This window comes from Ipomoea nil, unplaced genomic scaffold, assembly GCF_001879475.1.
Source record: "Ipomoea nil cultivar Tokyo-kokei standard unplaced genomic scaffold, Asagao_1.1 scaffold3401, whole genome shotgun sequence".
In the NCBI taxonomy this organism is placed as follows: Eukaryota; Viridiplantae; Streptophyta; class Magnoliopsida; order Solanales; family Convolvulaceae; genus Ipomoea; species Ipomoea nil.
In genome coordinates, this window is record NW_017619829.1 from 746,292 (window position 1) to 761,457 (window position 15,166).

Sequence of the window (15,166 nt, forward strand, 5' to 3'; positions counted from 1 at the left end):
GCTTCATGAAGATCAACGTAGATGGATCTGTCAATCCCATCACATTGAAGGCAGGAAGTGGTGGAGTAATTCGGGATAACACCGGAGATTGGATATATGGTTATGTACACAACATCGGTTGCTGCTCACCACCGGAAGCAGAAGCATGGGCCCTTTTAAAAGGAATACAACTTGCAACCTCCTTGGGATACAGAAAGGCTCTCTTTGAATGTGACGCTTCACTACTACCAGACTACATCAACAACAATTTCCTTCCCACTACGGCGATGCATAATGTCTTAGAAGCATGCAAGAAGGAACTCCGCTATTTCGAAGTTTGGCACGTAACATCAATAGCTCGGGAGCAGAACCAAGTGGCAGACTGCCTAGCAAAAATATCACACCGTTTCACCAGAGGTATACACCTATTTAGTAGCCCACCCATAGAACTTCTTGGACTTTTAGAGGATGATACATTATCAGTCCCCATCTGGCACAACGCTCGAAACATGTAATATGTGTACTATATTGGGTATCCCCCTTCCTATCAATATAAAAAGGGACAAATAGAATATCAAAATTTTCACCAAAAATTAACTTCTGCATTCTTGAAATTAGGTATATATGCATTTCTTAGCACCTTCCTTTGGTTCAGAGTTTCAACAATAGATTTTTATTTTATTTTAAAAAATCAACCTATTCATTAAAAATTCAAGAATAAATTGTCAAATTGGCCCTTAAGTCAGTCAAATAATGCAATTAGATCTCCTAATTAAAAAAAAAAAAAAAAAAAAAAACAACAAAAAAAACAACTCCATTCAGATCTCTTAAACTTGTAAAATTATTTAATTGAGTCCAAATTGATTTGTTTAGCATGTTTGACACGTGTCTTTTTTATAATATTTTTACTTAATTATTGAATTAAAAAAATACAACTACCAGCGGGAACAGGCACGGTTGTCTAGAAATGACGGTCATGCCCGTCTTCGTAGTATGTGAGTCTAAACTTAGCAGACTCTTCAACTATAAAACTTTCTTTGGTTCGGGAAATTAAAGCATCATATGCTATGACAATTTCTTGAAATTGTACGTATGTATTCAATATATTGAATCTTCTCTGGAAGTTTATCCCATGTCATAATATCTTCGAACAATACTTTTCACCTTTCAATATATTTTGGAGAAAAAGTTTTAAAAGTTTTATATAGGAAATTATCATATTAATTAAATTAGGCATTAAAGAAATATCTAGCTGTAAGATAAGTAACACAACTTGAACAAATAATTGAGAAAAAGAACCAAGTGACTAACTATATATATGCACATGTGAGCCAACAAGTAGTGAGAGATACCTTTGTACTATACCTTTGGCCATATCTGCACAAATAATGCCCCAATGCTGCAAAAGTACAGAGAAGACCAAGACTTATCGCAATACGCCCTTTATGCATTAAACAAAAATTTAATATAAGAAAAGAATTATTTCAAATAATATAAAAATCATCTCTAAATATTTGTTTTTTTTAATTGAATACGGAATACAAAATAATTGTATAATAAATAATTTTTTTCGGAGTAATTGTTACATGAAACTGTTTCATATAAAATATGTTAATACTTTTTAGTTAAGATATAAAAGGAATAAATATTGTTATCTAACTAAACTGAGTAACATGATTAACAATATATAATTAGTCCACTAAAAGAAATATCTAGCAGGAAAGAGTGCAATTTGAGCAAATAATTGAAGCCATGTTCAATGGATCAACTTTTGAAAAATTATTTGTACTGTCTTTATTCCTGGCCATTGTCTAGCTAGTGCACCTCCTTGATTGTGGATCACCCGACACATGTACCTACATAAAGCCACATGGATTTGATAGGAATCCAATGACACACATTTGTTTACACAGTTAGGCTGTGTTAGAAGAATTCACATAAACGAAGTGGAAGCATTAATCGTTTTTTCTATATTCTACTTTTAAAAGGAGAGTTTGAATAATTTTACTGTTGAAGTGTGTTTTGGAAGAAACATAACTTGAACCGTTCAATCGTCCATTTGTCGGCAACCCAGTTAGAAGGCTTGCCTTCTTCGGTGAGAAGACAACTCCTTGCCTTCTCACGGGAGAAGGCATTCTCGACTCTTCTTTTTTTTTTTTTTCTTTAATATTTTAATTAACTAATGTTTTAATGAGGTTTGACCAATTGGTGCAAATAACAATTTGACTACCTATTTAGCTATTTACACCACCTATATAATTATTAAATTTTTTTTTTATCTATTTACAATTTCAAAATACTTTATATCCATTTTTGACTAAAAAGTGATGCAAATAGCAACACCCTTTATATACGGCATGGTGGGGTATTTTACAAAATTTCCCCATGATGGATTATTAACTCCACAGTCTCAAACATGCTGTCAGAAAAATACAGAAAACACCATTATAATATATATGGGGACCACTATACTTTTTTCCAATTTTTTATACAGAATTCTGCACAACTACTGATGCAATAAAAAGTTTGTTAATATATACACATGGACCACTACACCCAACCCGTCAAAACTCATACAAATATAAACACATATGCACAAATATATAAATCTTTTGGTTTAAAAAGTAATTGAAAAACATGCAGTATAATAGCAGAACTTGAATTTCAACATTGAAACAATTTTAAAAAGAACATTAATTTGCAGAGCCCCACTGTCCACAGTTGTAAAACGAAACCCGTTACGCTCAAGAATAGAAGAAATACATAGCTTCAAGAATGCTACTAACCTTCAACTTTTCTGATTTTCGACCAAAGACCGACTTGATGTTGGAGGAGCGATTTAGCCGGTGTTGGTAGAGTGGATCCTAGCTTTTGTCCGAGAGAAACTCATATATATCAAATCAATTAAGCATCTCTTTGGCAAAAGTTTTGGGGTAAGAGAGGCTTGAACTCTCTGCCTCAGCATGAGACCTAGGCACCAATCGTTATGCTATGCATCCGTATGCACCATGCATGGTGCATACGGATGCCAAAACGACGTCGTTTTATTAAAAAACGCACGTTTCCCCTTTAAAAAAATTCAGGTTCGATTCCCAGCAACAACATTATATTGTTCATTCATTCTGGAATTTTAGTTCATAGATTATGGAATTATAGTTCATTGATTATGGAATTATAGTTCGTCGATTATGGAATTGTAGTTCATCGATTCTGAAATTTTAGTTTATAGATATGAAATTATAGTTCATCGATTATGGAATTTTAGTTCATATTTTGTTGCTGGGAATCGAACCTGATTTTTTTTTTTAAAGGGGAGACACGCATTTTATTAAAACGGCGTCGTTTTTGCATCCGTATGCACCATGCATGGTGCATACGGATGCACAACATAATTTGCCCCTACGCACTAGCCAACTACGCCACCACCCCCTTAATCAATTTGTCACCTGACACAACCTTCTTGCTGTTTATTCAGCAATTAAAATATAGGCCTTCATCTAAGCCATTCATATTCTTGCACGTTCCTACCAACATCTAAAGTTAGTTCAAAAAATATTTGGTTGACAGTAAATATTTCTTATCTTATATCCTTAGATTAAGTGTTTTGAACAATGAAGAGTAATTTTTAAGAATTTGGTAAGTATATTAATTACTTTCTTGTTGATGTTTATTATTTTTAGGCTTGTTGATGCTTATTATTTTAGAAGAGGTTACATGTGAATTATATATCTTAAATAAATAAATGTATACGGAGTAGAAGTTAAAATAATACAATAATTATATAAATCATTTTAAGTTTAGGAAAATTGACACTTTTGATTCCCAAATTGTTTCATTTTTAAAAATTTGATCCGTGTAAGTTAATTTAAACAAATTTAGCCCCTTAATTGTCTATAATGTTATACTTTTAATCCTTATTGTTATATAATTGTTAAACTCCATTAGATATGAGTTTAATTTTGTCATTTAGAATCAATTTTATGGTTAAAAATGACGATCACATTGAGAAAATGAGACTTTAACTATGAATCTTGATTCTAAATGATAAAAATAACTTCATAAAAAATGATTGCTAATAGAGTTTGGTAATTATATAATACCAGGAACTAAAAGTGTAATATAATAGACAATTAAAGGATTAAAACTGCTTAAATCAATTAATAGAGACCAAATTTTCAAAAGTGAAACAATTCATAAGCTAAAAGTGTTGTTTTCCCTAATTTTATTTTGATTAATTTATTTTAGAAGAATTATCTTATAATCAAAATCAATTTCAATTATTAATAAATTAATATATGATTTTTACATCGTAGTATCTGTTCGTATACTTTCTCAACCTACTAAAACACAAAGAACCAATAACGCCTCCATTAAGGCTCGAACTCACAACTTTTCAAATGGAAGTCCAACCTGTGTATCATTAGACCATATAGTCCTGGTCAAATTGTACTTAATATCTTTTACATTATTTATAATTTGTTATTCAAATTCATATTTATATAATTCTTTCATGTATTGCGTAGATAAAACACTAGTTAGATTTTCATTAAGATATAGTGTAAAACATAAATATTTGGAGATATTTCACATAGAGCAATAATTATACACTAGATACCAAGTGGCTTGTAGTCCGCTGGTATCGGGTTGCTCTCCTAAGTGAGAGGTGTAAGGTTCGAACCTTAGTTGAGGCAATAATGTGTATATGTGGGGTATCCCCTTTCTTATAATAAAAAAAATAATAATTATTATACAGTAGATCATAATTTATCTTGTAAGATAAATTACTGAGATAAAACTTATTTTTAAGATACTAAATGTTCATTTTTAATGCATTGAATGTCCAATTTTTGTATACTCCATATGTCTCATTTTATCTATCCTATTTACTATTTATTGGTCAAACCAACTATTTCTTCTTATTTTAGTTTATTTTCTTTAGTATTCTTTAATTATTTTTAAATTTAATTTTTTGCGTTTAATACTATTTTTAGTGTAATTTCTAATTCTAAATATATAAATTTTATAAATTAGTACTAAACTTAATATTATGAAAAATTGGATTAAAATTAACTTCAATCAAACCTCATTAACCGAACCAAACACATAAAATGAGACAGAGAGAGTATTAAAAGTTCATTATTTGTTTTCAAAAAAAAAAAAAAAAAAAGTTCATTATTTAATATAGTATCAAACAATGAACCTTCCTACATTAAAAAATAACCTTCAATATACTAAAAATAAATATTTATTCGGATCTACATTAGAATGTGAATCATAATCCAGAATATAATTTGCCCACATCTAGTCATAGAGACAATAGACTAGAAGCATTCCAAGAGTTTGTTGGCTTTAACAAAGCTGATAAGCTCAGAACTTGGAGCTTTTTGAGGTCCAAACCATAATTTATTACTATATTATAATTTCTCTTGTACTACGAAATTTGCCCTCAATGATTTAATGCTATATTCAATTAAAAATTACTGTGAACCTATTCCTTATTTTTGTTAAAGATATTCATGGATTATTGATCAATTAAAATTGTAAATTGTTATAAAGGGCATAAATGTATAATTATCATTTCAAAGAAAAAAAAGGTGCAAAAATTCCAACCATTGCAAAAATTACCATCCCAAAACTTGGGCAAATTTTCAAGAATAGAAAGTACTGAGAAATGGCACTTCTATACAATTGACATGGAATAACAGGCTAGAAAATGTTTTTTTTTTTTTTTTGTTACATTCTCGAATCTACAGAACAAACATACATAACCAAATGCGGTTGCACAAAATTCACTACACATCACAAACCAAAAACTATTTTACACTAGCAAAAAATGAAAAAGAATGACAAGAGGAAAAAGAAAAATCAAAATTACCTTGGTTAAATGCGAATGAATGCTTCATCTTGTTAGTGGTTCTGTGAGAGTTAGAAAACCTCCAATTCTGGTTTCCCATTTTCAGAGGTTGTTGCCACTCCCTTCTCTCTAAAAGTCTAAGCTGATGTATATAGCACAACGTAAAGCAAGCTTCGTTGAATTGAGCAGGAATCTCAAGTGCATATACTAAAAATTGAGCTGGGAATGTAGCCTTTTTGTTGTCCCCGGGCATATGTGGCATCTAGCTTCACTAGTTTACCCCTAGTGAATCAAGAGATCCTTGGATATCAAGGCAATCCTTTGCTTAACACTCTCTGATCTGAGGGTTTCTCCTTTTAACCCCAACTGAAATTCAGAAAAGGGTACTCATAAGACATTTTGGTGCACAAAAAGGACAGTAAAAGATGATGATCAGTATTGAAAAAGGTGCATTGTATCATGGGCTGCACTGTATTGTATTTATTTACCTCAGTTTGGTTGTCAGGTGAAAACCACCTAAGCAGCACCCCAAGGTGCACCACAGCAGGTATTAGCTTAAAAAGCAATGGAGTAGTCACCTGAAGATTTGAAAACCACAAGTGCAAAACTCAGCAATCACAAACAAAAAGAACCAAAATCCAAGAAATTTATCCACTTCATATAAACATTATACAATGACACTTGAAATCCTCCAAAGAAATAGAAGCATCCAAGACTACAGATTCAGGATATTGAATGAAACAAATTGCTAATATTTTGATCCTCTTCATTATTCTCTCCCCTGCCCACCTCTCCAAGAAAGAGCATCAAACAGTCATGTGTGCTCATAATATGAAATCCATATTTTATATAGCATAAATTAAGTCCTTAAGAAGTACTGCAGGAAACTATTGAAAAAAAAAAAAAAAAAAAAAACGGATCTTGCCATATGATGGACCAATATTTCATCAAATGTAAAACCTTGATGGCAGTTACATGGAATGCTTAGGTTCTGTTGTACCAGACTAACATCACATGGGTTTTTGTCCTCCTTGGAGTCGGAGAAGCAGGTCACGTGTGGCACCGTCTCGCCGGAAGTTGCCGTTCTCTGAGATACTTCCATTAACGCGGGCAGCCTCTCCCCCTTGGTCAGCCCAGAAATATGGATCTTGTGCCCGCCGGAAGTCTTCTTGAATACTCTGCAGATCACCCATTCCTTCTGGGAAAACACACATAACAAAATCTTTTCACTTTTCAGAGGATTAAGATCACTTTCTGTCGCTCTGTTGGTTCTCTGCCCAGTTGGATACTTCCGGTCTCTAACCCAGAAGAAATACCATTATTTCTCCCTCCCTTTCACCACAGCACAGAAACCGTCCTCTTCCGATTGGATACTCTATTCCGCTGCTCCCACCGCTGTTAATAAGGAAATTATTGAAGCGGTCACCCAAGAAGGACCCCTATACTTCACGGTAGTTTAACGCTATTTCCACAGAAGAACAATGATGGAATAAATAAGAATAACTAATTTTAAAAAATCGCAATAATTAGAAGACCATGGCTGAAATTAACTCCTTTTAATTTATCAAACCTCTCGAAAAATTAATTTAACTCTTGAACAAATCTTTTCTCTCTAAAATCTTCCATTATATTTTATTAGCAGATAAAATCGTGCATAGCCCTATTTTATAGGCAACGAAGGCAACCTTTCTCAAAGCAAACCATTAAGTTATTTCATTAAGGATATTTTTGAAAACTTACCATTTTTTGCAGACTATCTCTAAAATGGTAAAAACACATTTAAAAATTCAATTGCCTTAAAAACTCTTCGAAATCTCTCATACGAAACTTTTTGCAAAATTTCCAAACTTCTGATCAGAACTCGTTTACAATATTCAAGAATACTTCAAAGCCGAAATCAACGAATAATATTTGACATACTGTGTTTGGATTCCTTGTTTCTGATTTGGACGTCGATGCCCATGGCTACAATCAACTTGACTTTTGGAGTGTTATTAGAGGAGAATGAACTACTGAAGTACCCAGACTATCACGGCAAAAGAAAACTCTAAAATTAGAATTTGAGAGGCTAATTGATATTATCTCTACAAATGTCTGGATTGCCGTGACTCGTATGATGATATCACACCCTAGAAAATCTATTGATGCATGGAATTATGGAAGGGATAAAATTCAATTGGGCCAAATACATTTTCAAAATACTAGTGTGTTATAAATAGGCAATTTATATCCTACACCACAGCGCGCGTTGCACTATGCGCCCAGATGCAAAACGACGTCGTTTTAATTTTTTTTTTTTTTTTTTTGAAATTTCCCGTCCCAGTGAATGGCAGTAGTTTTTTCTTAAAAAAGAAACCCGCTGTTCAAGAATGTACATAATGTTATACTAGAATACACATAATTGTATACATGAATGTACATAATTATATAACAAAATATACATACTCTTTTTAAAAGATAATACACATAATCTAACATAATACATAATAAACATAAACTTTTAACATAATACACATCAACTCTTAACATAATACACACAAATTTTCTGATTCGGATGTACATAATTGTATAAAAAGAATGTACATAATTGTATAAAAAATGTACATAACTGTATGAACCAATACACATAACTGTATGAACAAATACACATAACTTTGTGAACAAATACACATAATCCCAGCAACTTCCTACCGCGCCTCCCAAAACGACGTCGTTTTGGGAGGCGCGCGGCGCACAGTGCTATGTGCACCGTGGTGTAGGGTATAACGATTGTTATAAATATTATTATTGTGAACATTATATATATATATATATATATATATATATATATATATATATATATATATATATATATATATATTTGGGGTAGTAGTTGTAATTGATAAGGTTACTATGTTTTATATGTACTATTATTACCTTATATTTGGTGATACCTTTGTATAAATATGCTGATTGATGAATGAGAATATTGGCCTTTCCCTCTCCATTCTCTTGTATTCCTTCTTCCTCTTTGCAATTTCTCTGATTATACAACACGTTATCACTCTTGGAAAAGCTTGAATAGTTTAGTCCCGGAGACGCTCGTCCAGATGACGAGAAACCCTAGTCAATTCATAGGTGCACCAAACAAACATAATACTAGGGATGCGGGACAACCAGATGTGATCTGAATAGTTGTGGGAAATGTCTAGAATCTAATTGACTTAAATATTGCGATGAACAATTATAAATATGGGAGAAATTCTTGAAAAATATTATAAGTTGTCGACAACACTTTTTTTTTTACGCGATGCATGATGCCCAGGCAGACGTGCCCTCGGCCTAACGGCTTCGGGTGCAAAGACGTTCAAAAATATTATAAGTTGTCGACAACACAATTGCCTTCAAATTGCTCATATTATATGACAATCTGGATCCAGAGCTAGGTGCCAGAAGCGCCTAGATTGATTAATGTATAAAGAGAGCAATTAAACGCATATACAGCTCAACTCGCTAATATATTCCTTTCGTACACCAATGAGGTATTAACCATGTAGGTTACAAATGGTGTGGTAGGAAAACAAGAATAACGAGGTGATAAGATATGAAGCGAGTCTGTAACCTATGGGTTCACGCAGAGACCCTTAATTAATTTTAATCAAATATGCTCTTCCACAATAAATGACATTAAGTCCCGCTACATAATATTATTGTCAAAATAATAAACTTAGATATGCAACTAATATTAGGCTGTGTTTGGAAACCCGGAAAATGACTTCTGGAAGTCATTTTCCGGGTTTTTGGTGTTTCGCTAGACCTGGAAAATCCAGTCAACGGAATCCATTTTCCGTTGACTGGGGAAAATGAGGCCAATTTGGCAGAAAACGACTTCCGCCAAATTTGGGCGGAAGTCGTTTTCCGCCTCTTCTCTTTCATTTTTTTTTTTTAATTCTATGGTTTCTGGCGGAACCCAGTTTCGCCGGAAACCATAGGCTATGGTTTCTGGCGGAACCCAGTTCCGCCAGAAACCACCCTTGGTTTCCGGCGGAACTGGGTTCCGCCGGAAGCCATAATTTTTTATTTTTTATTTTTTGTTTTAAAGATTTAAAATAAATTTTTAATTTAGAATAAAATAATTAAAATATTTAATTATACCATTCTACTCTCATTTTTCACAAAATGAACCAAACAAACCAAAACAGTTTTCCAAATGCAACCAAACACTGGAAAAGGAAAATGTTTTCCGGAAAATGACTCATTTTCCAGAAATCATTTTCCAGAAGTCATTTTCCTGCTTTCCAAACGGACCCTTAATTTCAAAAGTCCTCGAAGGATTTTAAGTTCTCAAAATGAGAAAAAGTGAAAATCGCAACATTAAAATATTAAGGTCATTGTATGACATGAAATAATTAAGAATTGGCTGAGTTTTTTTTCCTTTCGAAGAAGGAATGTATTTATGTGTCATTATGTACTCTTTAAGGAGTTGCGAATGAAGTTATTATCCTCATTAAGAATGAATAATATGTACCATTATGTGCTCGATAAATGGTTGATAATGAACTTATTTATTATTTATTATCTCAGTCAATATTGATAGTGTAAACATCAATGAAATATCTAAACAACTTGATGATATTAGTTCATGTCTAAAGACGGAGATTTTTTTTAAGGCTTGGAAAATCTAAGTATTATCTCGACTTGAAGATCGAATTTTTCCTTGAATAATTTTATACACCAGTTAGCCAATATATGATTTTGATTGGATACTTAGACAAACAAATATATAATGGCTACTTGGGTACTGGCTATTATTTTGTATCTCCATAATGCCTAAGTTCCAAAACTAGTTGTATTTATACTTACCCCCATTGTCCCATAGAGGGTCAATAAAGACTGTGTTACACAAATGATAAAAGGATACATAATGAAATCCTTTTGACTAGATATTGTGATGTCAATATTATACCAAGTGAACTCCAGAAGAGTCACGAGATTATTATAGAGTATATTTATTCCATTGACAATTGTATATATTTATTTACAAAATTCCTCTATACATTTTTGGAAATTTAATGTATGAGAATTAAAGATTGTTATCTCGAGGGGGAGTATCATTTTACATGAATCAATCATGATGATTGGGTCTTGATGACTAACGGTTGTACTCTTTTCCTTAGTTATGTTTTTCCCCACGGGTTTTTCTTTAAATCTAAGGTTTTTAATTAGACAGCTAATCTAAAACAAGAATACACATACATCATGCACTTTTTTCTCAACTAGTTTTTCCCACTGGGTTTTCTAGTGATGTTTTTAACGAGGCATGAGTATGATATAATGTAATGTAAATGGGGAAAAGTTGTAAAATAATTACTTAAGTAGACAAACCCCGAAATCCTAAAGATTATGCCGATTATGCCTTGAAGGCATATGGTTGTACTCTTTTTCCCTTAACTAAGTTTTTCCCACAGGGTTTTCTTAAGTTAAGGTTTTTAATGCGGCAATCAGTACAATATAATATATGTTCTTACAAATATCATGTACTCTTTTCTTCAACTAGGTTTTTCTCACGTGGTTTTCCTAGTGAAGTTTTTAACGAGGCATGAATATATACATATATACTTTTTTGTCTAGGTCTTTTCCAGAGGGTTTTCCTAGCAAGTTTTTATGACGCAGGATCATGTCAAATAATGTCCAAGGGGAAGTGTTATAAATATTATTATTGTGGACTTTATATATATATATATATATATATATATATATATATATATATATATATATATATATATATATATATATATATATATATATATATATAGTAGTAGAGTTGTTGTAATTGATAAGGTTACTACCTTTTATATATATTGTTATTACCTTATATTTGGTGATACCTTTGTATAAGTATGCTGATTGATGAATGAGAATATTGGTGATACCTTTGGTGATACCTTTGTAAAACTAGTTGTATTTATACTTACCCCCATTGTCCCATAGAGGGTCAATAAAGACTGTGTTACACAAATGATAAAAGGATACATAATGAAATCCTTTTGACTATATATTGTGATGTCAATATTATACCAAGTGAACTCCAGAAGAGTCACGAGATTATTATAGAGTATATTTATTCCATTGACAATTGTATATATTTATTTACAAAATTCCTCTATACATTTTTGGAAATTTAATGTATGGGAATTAAAGATTGTTATCTCGAGGGGGAGTATCATTTTACATGAATCAATCATGATGATTGGGTCTTGATGACTAACGGTTGTACTCTTTTCCTTAGTTATGTTTTTCCCCACGGGTTTTTCTTTAAATCTAAGGTTTTTAATTAGACAGCTAATCTAAAACAAGAATACACATACATCATGCACTTTTTCCTCAACTAGTTTTTCCCACTGGGTTTTCTAGTGATGTTTTTAACGAGGCATGAGTATGATATAATGTAATGTAAATGGGGAAAAGTTGTAAAATAATTACTTAAGTAGACAAACCCCGAAATCCTGAAGATTATGCCGATTATGCCTTGAAGGCATATGGTTGTACTCTTTTTCCCTTAACTAAGTTTTTCCCACAGGGTTTTCTTAAGTTAAGGTTTTTAATGAGGCAATCAGTACAATATAATATATGTTCTTACAAATATCATGTACTCTTTTCTTCAACTAGGTTTTTCTCACGTGGTTTTCCTAGTGAAGTTTTTAACGAGGCATGAATATATACATATATACTTTTTTGTCTAGGTCTTTCCCAGAGGGTTTTCCTAGCAAGTTTTTACGACGCAGGATCATGTCAAATAATGTCCAAGGGGGAGTGTTATAAATATTATTATTGTGGACTTTATATATATATATATATATATATATATATATATATATATATATATATATATATATATATATATATATATATATATATATATATATATATATATATATATATATATAGTAGTAGTTGTTGTAATTGATAAGGTTACTACCTTTTATATATATTGTTATTACCTTATATTTGGTGATACCTTTGTATAAGTATGCTGATTGATGAATGAGAATATTGGTCTTTCCCTCTCCATTCTCTTGTATTCTTTCTTCCTCTTTGCAATTTCTATGATTATACAACATAGTGAACTATGTGACAAATGCTACTCCTTTAGAGAATGATCCGTTTAAGCAACGAATTGGTTATGGTTTGTTTATAGAAAAATTGTTGAAATATAAAAAGATTGGGTTAAGGAAGTGCAAGAAGATATGAAGCTACAAGTTTATTTTTAGAGGTTTCAACCCAAGCATGAAGAAGAAATCAAGTGTCAGAACAAATTCTGTTAGAGAAGCTTCTATGACTTCCAATGCTCTACTAGCTTAAATCATCCAAAGAAAAAAGGTCAGAATTATTGTTATTGATCAAGCAGGACTAAATGAAGAATTTGGTTCAAATGAACGACCCTCAAGAAGATTGATAGTTGATGTAGTTGAAGTTGTGAGTACTGCCATGTACATAGTTCCATTTAAGTTATGTTGAACAGAGGGTAAGGCGGAGGAGGGTTGTAGTTCTCTGTTGCGTAAGGCTCAACAAAGCGAGACGGGAGATATACAAGGTTCTAGGTCTCAAGGAACTAGGCCTGCAATACGGGGTATCATTATTGATTCAAGAACTAGCAGTCAACAGGGGCGGAGGTACAGTGGAGATAGTGGGGGCAGCTACCCCCACTCACCCACCTCACCCCTAGCCCTTATATATATATATATATATATATATATATATATATATATATATATATATATATATATATATATATATATATATATATATATATATATATATATATATATATATATATATATATATATATATATATATATATATATATATATATATATATAGAGAGAGAGAGAGTACATATATTAGATATAAACATAAGAAAACAGTCAAAAGTAAACAATTGAAGTGTTAGACAAGTTGGCAGGAGTGTGCTTGACCTTATGTAAGGTCAAAGATTCAAAATTGTTTACGTGGAGTTGGTGAATATTTGTGTTCTGGTGAAATTGTGATTTTAAATGTGTATATCTAAATCCCTGAGCATTGTGTTTTAAACATATAGAAGTGTATATTTGTATGTGTGGTGTGTAAAATTGGTAAACCAAAGTTGGCATTGAATCTTTCGAATATATGTGTATATTTTCTTTTGTTCTTGGAAGATATGTACCTTAGACTGGTTTATTATATACCACTTTGGGCCGGGATACTAATTCCCAGAGATTGATTTATTACATACCGGTGTGGGCCGGCCATCATTGTTACATGGACCATGGTCCACACAATTGCATGGACCATAAATAAAAAATATATTTTCAATATACTAAGGGTACATTGTTTACGTAAGGTACATTTTTAATATACTAAGGGTACATTATTTTATATAATGTACCTTCAGTATAAAAATAATGTACCTTCAGTACAAAAATAATATATACTTTTAATATATTAAAAATGTACCTGATATTCATGGTCCACACAATAATTTTGAAATTGTGGTGGACCCTAGGCTAAGAAGATGTGGAGTAAGGGAATGAAGGGCAGGGGGGGGGGGGGGGGGGATCATTCCCCCTCGCCCTTTGGGTCGCCGCCTCGCCCTCCTCCTTCTAAGCGGTCGAGGCTGGAGAAAGGCAAGAAGAAGGCTTACAAACCCTCCTCCCGGAGGCATCATTCCAGCTCTACTCCTTCTGATTTGCGGATGGCGACTGAGGCCCCGCCCTCGGCGATAGACTCCTCTTCTCTTACTGATCCTCCGCCCCAGACCGAGGCCCGTGTCACGGCCCAGGACGGGACTTTTGTCGAGGTGGCGGTCCCAGAGCAACTGGCCTTCAAAATGACGTTCACCATCCCCCTGGATGACCTCAATGGGCCGACCACCGATCTGATGACGGATGCTGACTTTGCTCGATATCTCGAGCTATACCCTAACGACGAAGCGCCCGTGGTTCCGCCTCTCATGCCGGCCTTCTAGGACTCGGTCTGCCTATCTCCGACTGGCCCATCGGAGGAGATGGCCTTCTAAGACGAGCCCTCCTCGTCGGACGAGTGAACTGCACTGCCCGCGGTCCTTGAGCGGCGAGGTGTGATGTCGAGTGAGACCCAGTGAGGGACTGTGAGAGGAACCTATATTATACGAATAAAGTCTTTCCTCTCCTCGATGTACTGCCCTCTTTTTAATAAAATTGTGTGGACTTATTTTCTGACTTTGTGTTCTTTTTCCTTCCTCTGCATACGATCATGCTTTGTTGTTCATCCGACCCTTTAGTCGGCCTATGCACTGCCAAAGGTCTGACACTTGTGATTTTCCAGTATCTTTGGAAG

At 33.1% G+C, this 15,166-nt stretch overlaps 1 protein-coding gene across 3 annotated transcripts; it reads right to left on the reverse strand.

The window, feature by feature from the left end:
• Positions 1 to 5,600: 5,600 nt before the first annotated feature.
• LOC109171280 (K(+) efflux antiporter 4-like) lies at positions 5,601 to 7,771 on the reverse strand. Of its 3 annotated transcripts, XM_019320345.1 has the most exons (4): positions 7,754 to 7,771; positions 6,834 to 7,295; positions 6,322 to 6,411; positions 5,601 to 6,199 (listed from the first exon to the last, which is right to left on the reverse strand). In XM_019320345.1, the coding sequence occupies exons 2-4, from the start codon at positions 6,933 to 6,935 to the stop codon at positions 6,116 to 6,118; spliced, it is 276 nt and encodes a 91-aa protein (XP_019175890.1). In that variant the 5' UTR covers positions 6,936 to 7,295; positions 7,754 to 7,771; the 3' UTR covers positions 5,601 to 6,115. The 3 variants fall into 3 exon arrangements, 1 of the variants encoding a protein (XP_019175890.1); XR_002052555.1 differs by lacking the exon at positions 7,754 to 7,771 and having other exon boundaries at positions 6,794 to 7,320; XR_002052554.1 differs by lacking the exon at positions 7,754 to 7,771 and having other exon boundaries at positions 6,322 to 7,087; positions 7,137 to 7,148.
• Between the last annotated feature and the right edge of the window lie 7,395 nt (positions 7,772 to 15,166).

Excerpts from the sequence above, each read along its gene's own strand:
- LOC109171280 (XM_019320345.1), bottom strand. The coding sequence starts at position 6,935 with ATGGAAGTATCTCAGAGAACGGCAACTTCCGGCGAGACGGTGCCACAC. Across the intron at positions 6,412-6,833 it reads ACCCATGTGATGTTAGTCTG|GTGACTACTCCATTGCTTTT; the intron begins GTACAACAGAAC and ends TCAAATCTTCAG. Across the intron at positions 6,200-6,321 it reads CACCTGACAACCAAACTGAG|TTGGGGTTAAAAGGAGAAAC; the intron begins GTAAATAAATAC and ends TCTGAATTTCAG.